General features: G+C 39.0%; 2 protein-coding genes across 8 annotated transcripts in view; both read left to right on the top strand.

The window, feature by feature from the left end:
- The window catches only part of PRDM10 (PR/SET domain 10), a 92,757-nt gene extending 82,621 nt beyond the window's left edge, over positions 1–10,136 (top strand). For 3 of the 4 annotated variants that reach the window (XM_073239481.1, XM_073239479.1, XM_073239480.1), the window contains 2 exons: positions 5,027–5,130; positions 7,169–10,136. In XM_073239481.1, the coding sequence (XP_073095582.1) occupies positions 5,027–5,130; positions 7,169–7,369 (305 nt within the window). In that variant the 3' untranslated portion in view covers positions 7,370–10,136. Of the gene's footprint in view, positions 1–5,026; positions 5,131–7,130 lie in introns of all 4 variants that reach the window. The other variant, XM_073239482.1, reaches the window with a different exon arrangement.
- Positions 10,137–11,070: 934 nt separating this feature from the next.
- NFRKB (nuclear factor related to kappaB binding protein) overlaps positions 11,071–15,689 on the top strand; it is a 35,176-nt gene continuing 30,557 nt past the window's right edge. For 2 of the 4 annotated variants that reach the window (XM_017679978.3, XM_017679979.3), the window contains exons 1-3: positions 11,071–11,178; positions 12,233–12,269; positions 13,440–13,595. In XM_017679978.3, the coding sequence (XP_017535467.3) occupies positions 13,461–13,595 (135 nt within the window). In that variant the 5' untranslated portion in view covers positions 11,071–11,178; positions 12,233–12,269; positions 13,440–13,460. Of the gene's footprint in view, positions 11,179–12,232; positions 12,270–13,415; positions 13,596–15,689 lie in introns of all 4 variants that reach the window. The other 2 variants (XM_073239484.1, XM_073239483.1) reach the window with 2 other exon arrangements.

Raw genomic sequence — 15,689 nt, forward strand, 5'->3', positions numbered from 1 at the left:
GTAACAGACAGACCTCCCCAGTAGGAACTAGGAGCAATGGGGCTGAGAAGTTCAGAAGGCCAGTGTTGATCTTTTTTCTACTACTGATTTCTTTTTTTGAGTCTGGCTCTGTTGTGATGATCTTTGTATTATGTAGATTTGGTATGGAATTAGGCTCAAATTATACCATTTTGTTATGTTTACAGTCTAGTCTCTTAAATATTGGTGGTCACAACGGAGGCCATGTTGAGTTGCTCGTCAGGGAAATACTCCTACTCATGGTAAATACCAGTAGAATCCTGGTAAATAGACTGACATTTTTACTAAGTTTAATTCCCATGGGATGATGTGGGCAGCCATGGCAGTAATAGTATGAGCTGGCATTCTAACCTGAATAGAAGATTCTAGAATTAAAATGTTTTATTAGGGAAAATTTTTAAACATACAAAAATAGAATAGTATAATGAACACCGTTGTATGCATTATCCAGCTTCAACAGTTATCAACTCATGGCTGGTCTTGTCATCTGTACCCCCACCGCCCCCCATCGTTCTCTCCCAGTCCTCCAACTATAAGACAATCAATGTTACTTCATCCATAAATATTTTAGTATGTATCTCTAAAACCAAAGGAATGTATTTTGTTAAAAATACTACTCCAATACTATTATCACATCTAAAAAAAGTGGCAGTAATACTTTTTTTTTATTAAGATATCATTGATAAACAATCTTATGTAGGTTTCACATGAGCAGTGCTGTGGCTACTACATTCACCCGTATTATCAAGTCCCCCCCGACACCCCATTGCAGTCATTGTCCATCAGAGTAGTAAGATGCTATAGAGTCACTACGTGTCTTCTCTGTGCTATACTGCTTTCCCTGTGACCCCCCTACATTATGTGTGTTAATCATAATGCCCCTAATTCCCTTTTCCCTTTTTCCTCCCTCCCTCCCTCCCCACCCTCCCTCCTCAGAACCCCTTCCCTTTGGTAACTGCTAGTCTCTTCTTGGAGTCTGTGAGTCTGCTGCTGTTTTGTTCCTTCAGTTTTGCTTTGTTGTTATACTTTGCAAATGAATCAAATAAAAATGGCAGTAATTTTTTAATCAGTGGTCATATTTCTGTGATTGTCTCATAAATGTTTTCTAAATAGTTGATTTGTTCAATTGGGCTCCAAATAAGGGTCATATATTGCAATTGGTTATGTTTTTTGAGTTCTTTTTAATATATGTGTCCTCTCTCCCTTTTATTTTTATTTTTATTTATTTATTTTTTAATCTTGATTATTCTTATTTGTTTATTCTTTTTTTTTAATTTTTATTTTGGTAGCATTAATCTACAATTACATGAAGGACATTATGTTTGCTAGGCTCCCCCTTCACCAAGTCCCCCCCACATCCCCGTTCACAGTCACTGTCCATCAACATAGTAAGATCATAGTAGATGCCGTAAAATCACTACTTGTCTTCTCTGTGTTGCACAACCCTCCCCGTGCCCCCCCCACTATACATGCTAATCGTAATGCCCCCTTTCTTTTTTTCCCGCCCTTATCCCTCCCTTACCACCCATTCTCCCTCCCTTACCACCCATTCTCCCCAGTCCCTTTCCCTTTGGTAACTATTAGTCCATTCTTGGGTTCTGTGCTTCTGCTGCTGTTTTGTTCCTTCAGTTTTCTTTTGTTCTTATACTCCACATATGAGTGAAATCATTTGGTACTTGTCTTTCTCCGCCTGGCTTATTTCACTGAGCATAATACCCTCTAGCTCCATCCATGTTGTTGCAAATGGTAGGATCTGTTTTTTTCTTATGGCTGCATAATATTCCATTGTGTATATGTACCACATCTTCTTTATCCATTCATCTACTGATGGACATTTAGGTTGCTTCCATATTTTGGCTATTGTAAATAGTGCAGCGATAAACATAGGGGTGCATCTGTCTTTTTCAAACTGGAGTGCTGCATTCTTGGGGTAAATTCCTAGAAGTGGAATTCCTGGGTCAAATGGTATTTCGATTTTGAGCATTTTGAGTAACCTCCATACTGCTTTCCACAATGGTTGAACTAATTTACATTCCCACCAGCAGTGAAGGAGGGTTCCCCTTTCTCCACAACCTTACCAACATTTGTTGTTGTTTGTCTTTTGGATGGTAGCCATCCTTACTGGTGTGAGGTGATATCTCATTGTGGTTTTAATTTGCATTTCTCTGATGACAAGCAATGTGGAGCATCTTTTCATGTGTCTGTTGGCCATCTGAATTTCTTCTTTAGAGAACTGTCTATTCAGCTCCTCTGCCCATTTTTTAATTGGATTGTTTGCTTTTTGTTTGTTGAGGTATGTGAGCTCTTTATATATTTTGGATGTCAACCCTTTATCAGATCTGTCATTTACGAATATATTCTCCCATACTGTAGGATACCTTTTTGTTCTATTGATGGTGTCCTTTGCTGTACAGAAGCTTTTCAGCTTGATATAGTCCCATTTGTTCATTTTTGCATTTGTTTCCCTTGCCTGGGGAGATATGTTCAAGAAGAGGTCACTCATGTTTATGTCTAAGAGATTTTTGCCTATGTTTTTTTCTAAGAGTTTCATGGTTTTGTGACTTACATTCAAGTCTTTGATCCATTTCAAATTTACTCTTGTGTATGGGGTTAGATGTGATCCAGTTTCATTCTCTTACATGTAGCTGTCCAGTTTTGCCAGCACCATCTGTTGAAGAGATGTATGTCCCCATTGTATGTCCATGGCCCCTTTATTAGATATTAGTTGACCATATATGTTTGGGTTAATGTTTGGAGTCTCTATTCTGTTCCATTGGTCTGTGGCTCTGTTCTTGTGTCAGTACCAAATTGTCTCAATTACTGTGGCTTTGTAGTAGAGCTTGAAGTTGGAGAGTGAGATCCCCCCCACTTTATTCTTCCTTCTCAGGATTGCTTTAGCTATTCGGGGTCTTTGGTGTTTCCATATGAATTTTTGAACTATTTGTTCCAGTTCATTGAAAAATGCTGTTGGTAGTTTGATAGGGATTGCATCGAATCTGTATATTGCTTTGGGCAGGATGGCCATTTTGACGATATTAATTCTTCCTAGCCAGGAGCATGGGATGAGTTTCCATTTGTTAGTGACCTCTTTAATTTCTCTTAAGAGTGTCTTATAGTTTTCAGGGTATAGGTCTTTCACTTCCTTGGTTAGGTTTATTCCTAGGTATTTTATTTTTTTTGATGCTATTGTGAATGGAATTGTCTTCCTGATTTCTCTTTCTATTAGTTTATTGTTAGTGTATAGGAAAGCCACAGATTTCTGTGTTTTAATTTTGTATCCTGCAACTTTGCTGAATTACAATATTAGCTCTAGTAGTTTCGGAGTAGAGTCTTCAGGGTTTTTTATGTACAATATCATGTCATCTGCAAATAGTGACAGTTTGACCTTTTCTTTACCAATCTGGATTCCTTGTATTTCTTTGTTTTGTCTAATTGCCATGGCTAGGACCTCCAGTACTATGTTGAATAACAGTGGGGAGAGTGGGCATCCCTGTCTTGTTCCCCATTGCAGAGGAAAAGCTTTCAGCTTCTCGCTGTTCAGTATGATGTTGGCTGTGGGTTTATCATATATGGCCTTTATTATGTTGAGGTACTTGCCCTCTATACCCATTTTGTTGAGAGTTCTCCCTTTTATTTTGTATTTTATTTTATTATTTATTGAAGTACATACAACGAAATGCACAAATCTCAGTGTATAGCTGGATGAATTTTGACATGAGACACACTCATATAACCATCGCCCAGATCTCTCTTTTATATTGAAATTTATGTGTTGAAGAAATTGGGTCATTTGTCCTATAGAATTTCCTACACTCTGGATTTTGCTATTGGCATCTCTATATTATCATTTAAGATGCTTTCTTCTGTCCCTTTGATTTCCTAGGAATTGGCAATTAGATCTAGAGGCCCGATCAGGGTCAGGTTCAGTTTTTTCCCCCAAGGCACTTCATACCTGGGGTGTGTACTCCTATCACGAGGCACATGATATTTGGTTCTATCTCTTTTTCCTTTGCTCCACTACTTTCCTGGGGATTGCAAAGTTGTTGCATTCTGATTCTATCATTCTTTATTCACTTATTAACTAGAAAACTGCTGCAAAGGAAACAAACTTACCTGAACTACCAGGTCACTCTGAGGTACAATATGTATAGAAATGGTAGGGTAAATGCTTTAAATACCTGGCCCATCTCCTTTAGTTGCCAGTTTTAAAAATGAGTTGTTTCCCAGTATTAGTCAAGGTGACCAGTGCTGGTTATGTGTGTCTTAGTATTGTTATTATGTACTCTTGAATTTCTGCACATTTTATGTGCTTCAAACCATTGCAGTGTTATCTGTATTGATGCTGAGATGATCCTGTCTTTGGCTCATGGGAGCATCTTCAAATTGGCGCCTGCATCTTTTCCACAAGACCCTGTTGTCTTTTATAGCATCTTGCATTCTAGTGGACACCATCTTCTAGGCTCATCCTGTGTTTTCTGTCCCTGGTCTAGAATCAGGCATTTTCCAAAGAATCTTTGGTTCCTTTTAGTAGAAAATATTATTTAGAAAATATCCACTGGGTGCTAGGGTGATCTTTCTCTTTAATTTGCTTTTATAACACTGGTGGTGAAATAAAATTCAAGTTAGATTAAGTTGTGATTACTAGTAATGGTGGATACACTGTGCCACTAATTTAAATCTTAATGTAAAAGATAAAAATACTGAGCTAACAGGTAAATCTTTCTAACCTATTTCAAGATTTAAAAATTGTTGAATATTTGTCTTTATGGATATCCAGAAGCCACATTTGAAGCAGAGGAAATGTTTTTTCCAGTACTTGGTAACTATACTGACCTCATAGAGTCTTACCAGAGATGCTTTCACCACCATATCATCCTGATGAGACTCATAGCAAGCAAATCCATGGAAAATGTCTCAGTGGGGAATGTGGTCACTGGTTAGGTATTTGTTTCTAACACTTTTATTAAAGTCTGAGACCACTGAACTATGGATGTCTCCTGTGTTTCAGCATCTGAGATTCAAATGATGACGCTTCCCCCAGGTCAGTTCGTGATTACAGACAGTGTTGTGGCGGCACCTGTCACCACCGGCCAAGTGAAGGCGGTTACTCCGGTAAGCCATGCTGCTCAGGAAGGCTTTGCTGCCCATCACGTGCACCACTCTCCCCTTCCCCTCTCTTCTACTCCCCAGCTTTCCATATCTGAGTTAGACGTACTTCCCTGTATTCCCGTAACACTTTGTGGTGTTACATTATAATCCTTATCACAGTTTAAATATTAATTTACTGTCAATCCCTTCCCAGTAAATGATGAATTCCTTGAAAGCTGAGTCTTGGTCTTTATCTCTGTATCCTCAATGCCTTGTATAGGAAGCTGGGCTCTAGCAAATGCGTAATAATACCTATTCTATTAGTCACTGTAATGAGCCTCCTAGATCCACATACATATAGATTCATAATTGATCACCTTTTTATGTGCTTCTTAGAAAGAAAATGAGTTTTCATGACAACTGGTCTTCAACTGAGTATAGTTTATATAATATTATGAATCTATTCATAATATAGTGAATCTATTAGGGAGCTCTTCTAAACTATTTTAAACAACTCATCCACCCTAGGGTGAAAAACATTGCCATAAATCATCTTGTTATATTTAGGTTAGGCAGGTCAATGTTGATTGTATGTGCTACTATGATTTTATCTTCACTAGTCTGTTCTGGCTTGTCTCTATGTTATGTTATGTTATGTAGAAGACAGAGTAAGTAAATTTAAATTAAGAAAAATACTCTGAAGTGGCTAGCGATATTGATATTGGGATGTTCGCATGGGAAAACTGTTTCCCAAAAGGCCTCAAAGAGTAGCAGGGTAATCTAGTGGCCTAAAAAACCTGATTTCTTTTCTTAAAGCATATGAGAGCTCACCCATTTCTTAGCATGCAAACTCCCATTAACTAGACTTAAGAGAGATATCTAAATCCAGAGTAACTCTATTGTCAGTGAAAACAATAACTAATGTAAAATGGAATAGTCTTGTTGGCATGATTAGTGAAATTTTGCTTCCTGTGGGGCCAGTGACTCATTTGGGGACCTGATTATAGCCGAGGATATTCCCCATCCCCCTCCCACAATATATACACACACAAATATAATGTACATTGATTCTTTGAAGCACACTTGTGGACTACCTAGAACTCCATAGAACCAGCCCCTTCCAGGTAGAGGACCCCCAACATGGAAAACCAAATCATAATCACAGTTCTTATGAGTGGACACTCAGAACATAAAGCCCTAGATAATCAAATTGGTATTTGGCCATGGCTTTTTTCTGGACATGGCTTGGAAAGGCTACTGCTTGAGTTTTCCTCTATGATATCTTTTTTTCTTAGCCTATGTAATGGACCAGTCTCCATTCAGATGGACATGTTCATTATTTCATTATTTAAAAATGTTAACATATAAAAATAGCTAGTTGCAGTTCTATGAAGTTTCTATAAAGTTAAAATGAGGAAAGATAAAGACAATGTATGTTTTCATAAAGTTAAATTTATTCATTATAAGGGATTTTATTCTAAGAATGTTCTTCCCATGCTTTTGAGTGTTGTCACTCAACTTATTAGACAGTAGCATTTTACAAATGATTTTACTTGGTAAAGTAAAATTTGGGAACATTTATTATTACTTTAAATTTTGCTGGTCTTTGAAATTCTGAAGTCTGGGAACCACTGATCTTGACTCCCTGTCTTGGGGGCCATTCTTCCCCTTTAAGGAGACTTTAAATATCTCTTCTTTAATCCATTTTGTATTAATCTTAATAATGGACAGATAGCAATCTTATTTTATGAATTTCTAAATTCTTAGGAGCAGTACAGCACATGTTTCCTTTGCCATGTAGGTCACCATCTGAATGCAAATTTCTGTACCTGAAGTCCTTCACTCTATCATTTGGTAAACAACTCAGGTCCTCCCTGGTATTACCTGTGTAGTCAGTCAATTACTGTGGCTGCACCGTCCTCTATAAAGGACTTAGGTAAAGCATCTCCCATTGGCACCTACTTTGATGTCCCCTTGTAACATTTCTTTTCATATTCCTTCTCCCTCTCTCCCTGCCACTTTAGGCCTTAGATTCCTAAAGGTCCTTTTCTTCCTGCTTCAGGGTCACTATGTGTTATCAGAAAGTCAACCAGAATTGGAGGAAAAACAAGCTTCTGCCCTCTCTGGGGGAGTCCAGGTTCAGCCAGCCACACCCAGTGACTTGGACCCCCAGACCACCAGCCAACAGCAGCCCACACAGTACATCATCACCACCACCACCAACGGGACCGGGAGCAGCGAGGTGCATATCACTAAACCTTAAAATCCGTCCTTGAGCTAGAATCAAGCATCACAACATGTCCTTCCTCGTTCATAAGTCTGAAAGCCTCTGACACGAGGAACTCTTTTTTAAGGTTTATCATTCAGTCAAGAGTTCGGAAACCATGGTTTTGGCACTCAGACATACACCGGGACTTATTTTATCAGTGTCATCTTTACCAAATTGACTCTTCAAACCCTCGGAGTTTCTGCCACAGAATGGAGATCTTTCAGAGGAGTGCAGATTTCAAGATGGAGAAACTTTGCTTAGCTCTTGAGTTGGTTTTTTAACACATTGATAAGCCTTACTTTTCCTTTGTGGAAATATTAAGTGGTGTATTGTGTTTGTACCAAAGGTGAAGAAAAGATGTGCCAAGTCCATGGCCACTGGACTGCTTCATTCCAAGCCATGGCACCAAAGGAGCAGGAGCATTTTCTGGGCATGTATTAGGTCAGAACTGCTTCATCTTGTGAGTTTGTGCTTTCAGTAATTTAATGAAGGAAGCCAATTGTGTATGAAAATAAAAATGATGGAAGAAAGGTTTGACAGTAATGCTCTGAAGGAAAAACTGTCATTGAAATGTTTAATGCTGATTTAAAAAGAAAAACTTGCCTTTTTGGGAAAAACTGTTGCTGGGCTATGGGTATCAGTGGATGCTGGCCCTCAACAGATTAGGCTAGAACTTCACGTTCGGATAGATTTTACTTTATTACTTCACAGTGGCAGGCTCCATGTAAGAGAAAGGGTTGCTTGAGGTCAGCAAAACTTAAGCTCCTACATTAAAGCTTTGCCTCCCATTTTCTGGTTGTGGTTGTATCAAGAAGGAGGTATTGGAGATATCGGTACCAAGAAAAATTACTAAAACAATTATATATCTATATCTATATATGGATATAGATATATAAAATGAAAAGCACTGAAACCTTGTCCTGCCTTGCAGGATCTGTCAAACATTCTTCAGTAAAGGGTGGGTTCATTGCTCTTACCAGGTGTACATCTAGCTCTTGCTCACAGTGTTCAGTGTATTTTAGTACTTCTCATGCTGTCTTAAAATGAACATTCTTTAAGGTTGGATGGAAAGGTGGCCCTTCTGATTTCTTAACACTTTTAACTTTAAACATATTGCAATTCATCTGGACCTTTTGGTAAGATGTGCACCTTTACACTTAAGGGAAAAAATGTGGGGACCATTTATAATACATAGGGTAATTATAAGGGATCTAGAGGAAATCCAATCTTTATGAATATTACACTGTTAGTTGGGAGAGGGAAAAAAAATCTGCCTCAATGAGAGTTTTTCTTATATGTGTTCTTGTTTGGAGTCTTGTTAACTATGAGTTCAGTGGGGAAAAATATTTCCCTTTTTTTTTACTGTGCATTCCAATTTTACGCATAAGACATTGCAGAAGCCAGTCTGTATTAACAACCTTTTGTGACATACTGACACATTTTTAGAGTAATTATTGTGCAGAATTTATCACTCCAGAAGAGAAAGACCTAATTTCAACTGGAAATGAAGTGAACTGATTTATTTTATTTACATTTATGGGTAAAGACTGGTTCAATAAACTAAAAAGTAGAGTAGCTTCTTTATGGTAAAAATACCTTTCTGAAAAGTAAGCAATTCTGTTGAAATAACTTTACTAATATGTAGATTTTGCACTTTATTTTTGAAACCTCATTCATTTAGCTGTTCTTGAAAATTTGTACACTAAGAGAACTTGTGAAAGTTACTTGGTAAATGTGTATAAACTGAAAATGGACTCTATATCTTTGGTAAACAAAGAGGTAATGTCAACAGTTTCAATAGAACATACTGACTCTGAGTCACAAAATAGAGACTCTGTGTCCCAAAGTCGCCCAGTGTAATGCCTGTAAATATCCTAGTGTCCACTCTAGAAAGATGAGCTAGGTGAAGAATAGTAGACTTTCCTAAAGGTCCAGTTTAATTTTTATACCTTCAACTTGGCCCTGTTGGGTCCTTTTTAAGTTGAACTGGCAAGGTACCTCCCCTCTCCTCAGGAATAACTTGCTGATTAAAGTAGAAAACAATCACTGAATGGAATGTTCATTTTATGCCAGTTATTTCAAGTTTTAAAATGCACAGAAGAAAATATTGCGGAAGGACCTCTTTGTCTCTTTCCCATTAAAAGAAAAGTTTTTGTCCTTTTACGGAATAAGTAAAGACTATAAAACTAATTTGTATATTATCAGGCAGAGACTCAGGTGCCAGTCAAGCCAAAAAACAGTGCTTTGGGCATTCTGCACATTCATTTGAAGGTAACAGATTTTCAAGTTGGACTTGGATTTGAAGAGATGGCAGAGTATAAGTTATCTGAAGACCCAATTTGGAAAAAAATGTATGTAGCCAATGTTTATATCGCGGTACCTCTTATAATACATTGGCACTGTAGACTTCAATCAGTGCAATGTGAAAATTTTGGAGGTTACATACAGTTTTTTATTGTTTGACTTGTGCCCACATAAATAAATATTACATCATGTAAAATTCCTGTTACTCTGGAAAAAAAAACTATTTTGATCTTCTTGAATTGTTTTCTGATTTGGAATTATCCTTTCAAAAAACTCTTAAGATATCTAGGGCTAAAAAGCACTTCATGCAATGCTGAAGCCAACCCACAGGTTGAAATGTTGACCCTATCTTGTTATTTAAATGTGAACATTTATTGTACATTCAGTGAGTTATAGTGTTAATAGTCTTGTGCTATTCAGCAGGTGTAAAAATTAATAAATATTTTTTTTAAATAAACATCTCGGTTTGTATGTGTGGAGTTACAAAAGCTACTGAGATCTTTTTTTTTTTTTTTTTTTTTTTTTTTTTTTTTAATGTTACACTTGTAGTATTTTGACTCTGGTTTCACATGGTCTGGCCGGGGACCCAAGGTAAGGGAATTTCTGGGTGACAACTACGGAATGATGTTCCCCTGCCCTTTTACTCGGTGGTTTTCCAATTGAAAAACCTCTCAACGATCTGATCTAACGGGAACAAAGGGCAGGCGTGCAGCCAGCAGGGGAGCAGAGATTGGGCTTTATTTGGAAACGGCTATTTTACAAAGGAGGAACATCAGTTTCCATCCAGTTGAGGAAACTGAGGATGGTCTCTGCACGACCGATGGGAGTAGCTGTGGAGTAAGTAGTCTGGAACAGTTCTAAGTATGACCCAGCGAGTAAGAAAAAAGGGACCATGATTCTTAAGAGGACATCGAGTTAAGTTTAAAATGTATTCCTTCATTGTGTGTACTTCTTTCTGGATGTCGAGTATCAGGTGACGGGGGGGATAAATAGGGACACACCAGGGGCACAGGCCTGCAGTCCGCGACCTTCTCACCGAAACCCGAGAAACAGTTACCTCAATTGTTAAACGGTATTAATCGTGCACCGAGCATACAGCTGTAGTACAAAGATAGGGATAGACAGTGCTTAGCACAGTGCATGGACCAGGGTATGCTCTCGGCAAACGTTAGCTAATAACATTTCATTCACTCACTCATGGACTCTGGAGCCTCAATTCTCGGCCAGGTAAACACACCATCCGAGCCCTCCGGAAGTTCCTGACCCAGGTGAGCCCCACATGCTAACATCAAACCACGTCGGGAGGACCGGCGGTGCTGGTCAGCTCCGCTCCAGCCCCGCCCCCCGGCACTACCGGGCCCCGCCCCTGCGGAGCCCCGCCCCTTCCGCCGCCGGATTCCGCAGCGTGCACGCACGGAGTCGCCTGGCGGGAGCGAGCGCGTCCCGGAGCGCGCGGGCCGAGAAGCGCAGCGGGTTGGAGACCATCGCCTGCGGCTCAGGTGAGGGCGGGCCCGGGGCGGCGAAAGGGTTAAAGTGTTGCCGGGGAGCGGAGGGCGGGAGCGGCTGGGTCTCCTCAGGTCTTCGTCCCTGTGCGCCAGGGGCTGCGGAGCAGGCGTGTTGGCAGCCGGCAGGCCTGGGTGGGTGGGGGTTAGGGTTAGACACGGCGTGGGGGAGGGGCGGTGGGCGCAGAGGTGCAGTTTAGAGGGGCGGGACCCAGGTTTTAGGCTGGGGCGGGGTTGGCTAGGGAGGGGTTGGCTGCCGGGGCGAAGGGTTTGGAGCGGGTGGTTGCTCCGGAAGGAGCCAAGGGTTTAGCTTCTGAGTTGGGGAGGGTCTAGAAAGGAAGGTTAACCCCGGTGCAGAGGAAAGGCCGTTGGGAGAGGCCTTCCTAGTCTAGTAAAGAGGTTCAGGGCGCCACAAGTTTTAGAAATCCTTGCTTCCGGGGTTCCAGCCCTCTGGCAGCTGCCTGCATTTTTGAGATCCTGTTCAGAATAGTAACAGGGCAAAGGTTGCCACCCAAATAGATTAAATTTAGCTACACATCCACTGTAATTGAAGAAACTTGTGAGCAAGTTGTGAAACAGAGGGGATCTTCCTAAGAGTCAGATGGAACCCTGGCTTTGCAGCTATTACCCCGTTCTATGTCAGTTCTGTTAAGAGGACTATTCTAAGCATCAGGTTGCTTGTACATTTTTTTTTTCTGTTTTAAAGTTTGGTTCTCAGCATATGCATGTGCTTTCTCACCTGCTTCAGTTACTTAGGCACGTGCAATGTCCAGGATGTTGTAATTCACCATGTGGGAAAAGGTGATCGGGCGCAGTTGCTTGGGGACCACATAGCTGCTTCCTTCAGTGCTAGTTTCTCTTCAGTATTTTTACATAAATTGGAATATTTTCAAGATAACTTGAAATAATTTGTGGGAAGGTGCTTGTGTAGTATTACAGGTCTGTTCTTTATCATTTGAGAGGTTTGAAATGAGAAGGCAATACGTCGCTACATTGTGTAACTATGTTAAGTCATGTAAATTGTCACTCATTTGGAGGTTATGCTTTGCAGGATTCCAGGATTGGAAATAAGGACCTTCATTTTTCAGGTAAGGAAATTGACACCTAGGGAGGTAAGATACGCCTAAAGTCACTGGGACTAAGCTAGAAGTTTGATGTTTTGATTTAAGTCTATTTTTTTCTCTCCATTTTACTGCGCTTGTTAGTCCATTTGGTAGGCCTAGGAGATAGTTAAGCAAAATGTTTGTAGAATGGAGTTCAAGTTTCTCATAGTCCTGTTAGCTTTGTTCAGTTCTGTGGCCTCAACTTTACACTTGATTTCAGCCATCAGTCTTATGAGGTGCTCTCAAAATGGTTTTAATGTGTACTTTTTTAAAGGTGACCAGCGGCTTTTAGTTATTACAGGAAGGAGAAAAATAGCATTACATTTCCATGGTTATAAATACCAGATGGACCATCTAAAGGCAGATTGGTCCCTGAGTTTGTTGGCCATCATTTTCAGGTGCTTGGAACCTCTGGAGTTTATGTGAACTAATAAAGTCATATTAAGATGTTCCCTTTTCAGGATTTAAATTGAGAGTTTATACAGGAGGTATTATGTATAGTGTTAAGAATATGGATTTGCAGTCAGGCAGACCTGAGTTTCAGTTCTACCTTTGGAGTTGGGAAGGTTACTTGTCTACTTTGATTCTCAGTTTTACTATCTGTAGAATAGATATACTAACCCAATCTTACACAATTGAAAGAAGTAAGTGAGATATTTGAAGGGCCTTGCACTTAATAGGCCTTCATTAAAAAACTTACTGTTAATGTCTGAGTTTTACTAGTCTATGTGGAATTGCAGTGAATTTTTGTGTGTGTGTGAAAGAACAACAAAGAATTGTTAAAAAAAAAGATTGTCAAATTATTTTAGAGTATTGGTCTAAAAAGTCTAAAATCGTGAACTCTGATCTGTTTATCATTTAATCTTTGAGTCTCATTTTGCTCATGTATAAAATGAAGATATAAGAAATTCTATAAATTTGGGAGTTACTATAGAAATAGTCTGAGTAAAGAGACCTACTAGGTAAGATTTTGAAAATTCAGATGATAATGCAATGGTATACAAAGGGAGAAGTTAGGGTATAAGGGTAAGGTCTAAAGATTTGATACTGAATAATTTCTGGGCCAGAATATTTTCTGAAGGGGTGTTAGTGTCAACCAGATCCCTGAGATTTCTGCCTTTCTATCTTGCGGTATAACTGCATATATTTGTCTAGATTTCCTGTGTAACATAAACAATGGATTCTTTGGACCATATGCTGACGGATCCGCTGGAACTGGGTCCATGTGGAGATGGCCATGGCACACGTATTATGGAGGACTGCCTCCTGGGGGTCACCAGGGTTAGTCTGCCTGAAGACCTTCTAGAGGATGTAAGTAATAACACTATCATCATCTTTTCCTCTCTGTCAGCTTCTCCCTGTAGCACTATACTAAACCTGTTCTATACTTAGAAGTTTTCAGTCTTCTGTCCTTTCTTCAATTTCATTTTCTACATTACAGCCAGAATGGTCTTTTTTTTAAAAAATGTGAAGTCTATTTAGTATTCTGATTAAGGAAGAAAATATAAGCTAACATGTTAACATAATTTGATAATATGATATAAGTCCTATTTTTAACAGGATAATTTTGAGCAGTTAAGTATATTTTAAGGGCAAAGTTTCATTTATGTTTACACTGAAATAGTTACCCATGTTGTGAATCATGAAACAAAACCCAAACATATTATCTCTGTCCATAAGGTAATCTTCTGATCAGTTAATAATACATGCTGTGGGATAGGATATCAGTGTGCTTTTGAGCTCTTTCACAGACAGGCTGTGTAATCATTATTGTTCAGGTGGCTACTATTTATAACATGGTGCTGTGCAAGGAAGGCACTATGTGCAATGGAACAGTTAACCTGTAGACAACATAGGTTTGAACTGCCTAGGTACAATTATATGTGGATTTATTTTAACATATCGAAAAATTATTTGAAGATTTGTGACAATTTGAAAAATTTTTTCTCCAGCTTACTTTTCTTAAGAATGAAGTATTAATACATATAACATGCAAAATATGTGTTAATTGACCGTTTATGTTACTGGTAAGGCTTCTGGTTTAACCCTAGGCTATTAGTAATTAGTTTTTGAGGGGTCAAAAGTTACGTGCAGATTTTCAACTGTAGGAATTGGTGCCCCTAACTCCCACATTGTTCAAGGGTTAACTGTATTTGATTATTTATCTTGTTTATTTTGTCATATTTTAGACATGTAGACAGGATAGAATGTTACAGAGTAAACATTGATTTGTGCATCATCTAGTTTTAGGCGATAATTTCATTTAGCCACATTAGTTCAGATTTTCCTCTCATAAGATGTAAATCATTGTAGATAAAGTCACCATTTTGCCTGTGTCTTATTCCCTCTCCCACCTGAAGTAACAATACTAAAGCTGCCATAATACCTTTCCTATCTGTATTGTCTTTAATTACTCTTTCAGATCTCTCTGTCATTCATTTAATCAGCAAACGCTTATTTTAGTAAGTACCTGATTATGCCAAACACTGAGATACTACGAGTAAAGCAGTGTATAAAAGTAAGTTTGCAGGGGAAGATTTTGGACATTGAGCCTGAGGTGCTTTGGTACATGCATGTGGAGACACCTACTAGGTGGTTGGATTTCTGGGTTCTCTCCTGCTCCAGTCCTTGGGTGGCTCTCCATTGTCCGTAGGATAAAGTCACAGGTACTTAACATGTACACTGGTCCCTTGCTTCTCTTTTCTGCTGTCTGCTGCTTCCTTGTCCTTCTGTGCCTTGTGTTAGCCAAACATTGTCTGAACTCTTTGTTTAATTAATAAAATAGTGAAGTGTATTACATAGGAGAAGACTATATAAAACCACAGAGGTGAGGAAGTAGAAAGCTACCAATACCATTCAAGTCCCTGTGTACCCTTCCCTGCTCATCTCTCCATTCTTCCTACAAGTAACTGCTGTATTTTCTTTTGTATTAATTATTCTTTTTTTTATGGTTTTGCTCTGTGGTTTTTTAACCCTCCTGTCTCAACGTCTTTTTCTTTATCCCTTACTGTCGTAAATATGACTCAGCTCTGGTAAGCATTCTTGTAATTACTTGTTTCCCTCTCCAGACAATATAAGACAATTATGTACAGTAGTCTTAGTACTTAGCACACAGCAGATAGCCACTATATAACTGTTAAGTTGAAAATGAACTCCATCCTGCTCTCCTCATTCTCAGTAAGTGACCTCAACTCCTCAAGTTCTCTCTGACACTCATTTTAACCTGAATTCAGATGTTCCTTGTTGGCAGAAATGGTTTCCAAATGGGATTCTTTCTACTGAGAACAATTTCCTCTGGATTATTACTGTTGGGTGTAAGAAAGTGGTTTATGTAGTCTTTCTTAATCTTTGAGTTTTGAGAATTAAGTAAAGATCCATGTGATTTTTGTTTGTTTAAAAGACTTA

This window comes from Manis javanica, chromosome 6 (genome assembly GCF_040802235.1).
Source record: "Manis javanica isolate MJ-LG chromosome 6, MJ_LKY, whole genome shotgun sequence".
Lineage (NCBI taxonomy): Eukaryota > Metazoa > Chordata > Mammalia > Pholidota > Manidae > Manis > Manis javanica.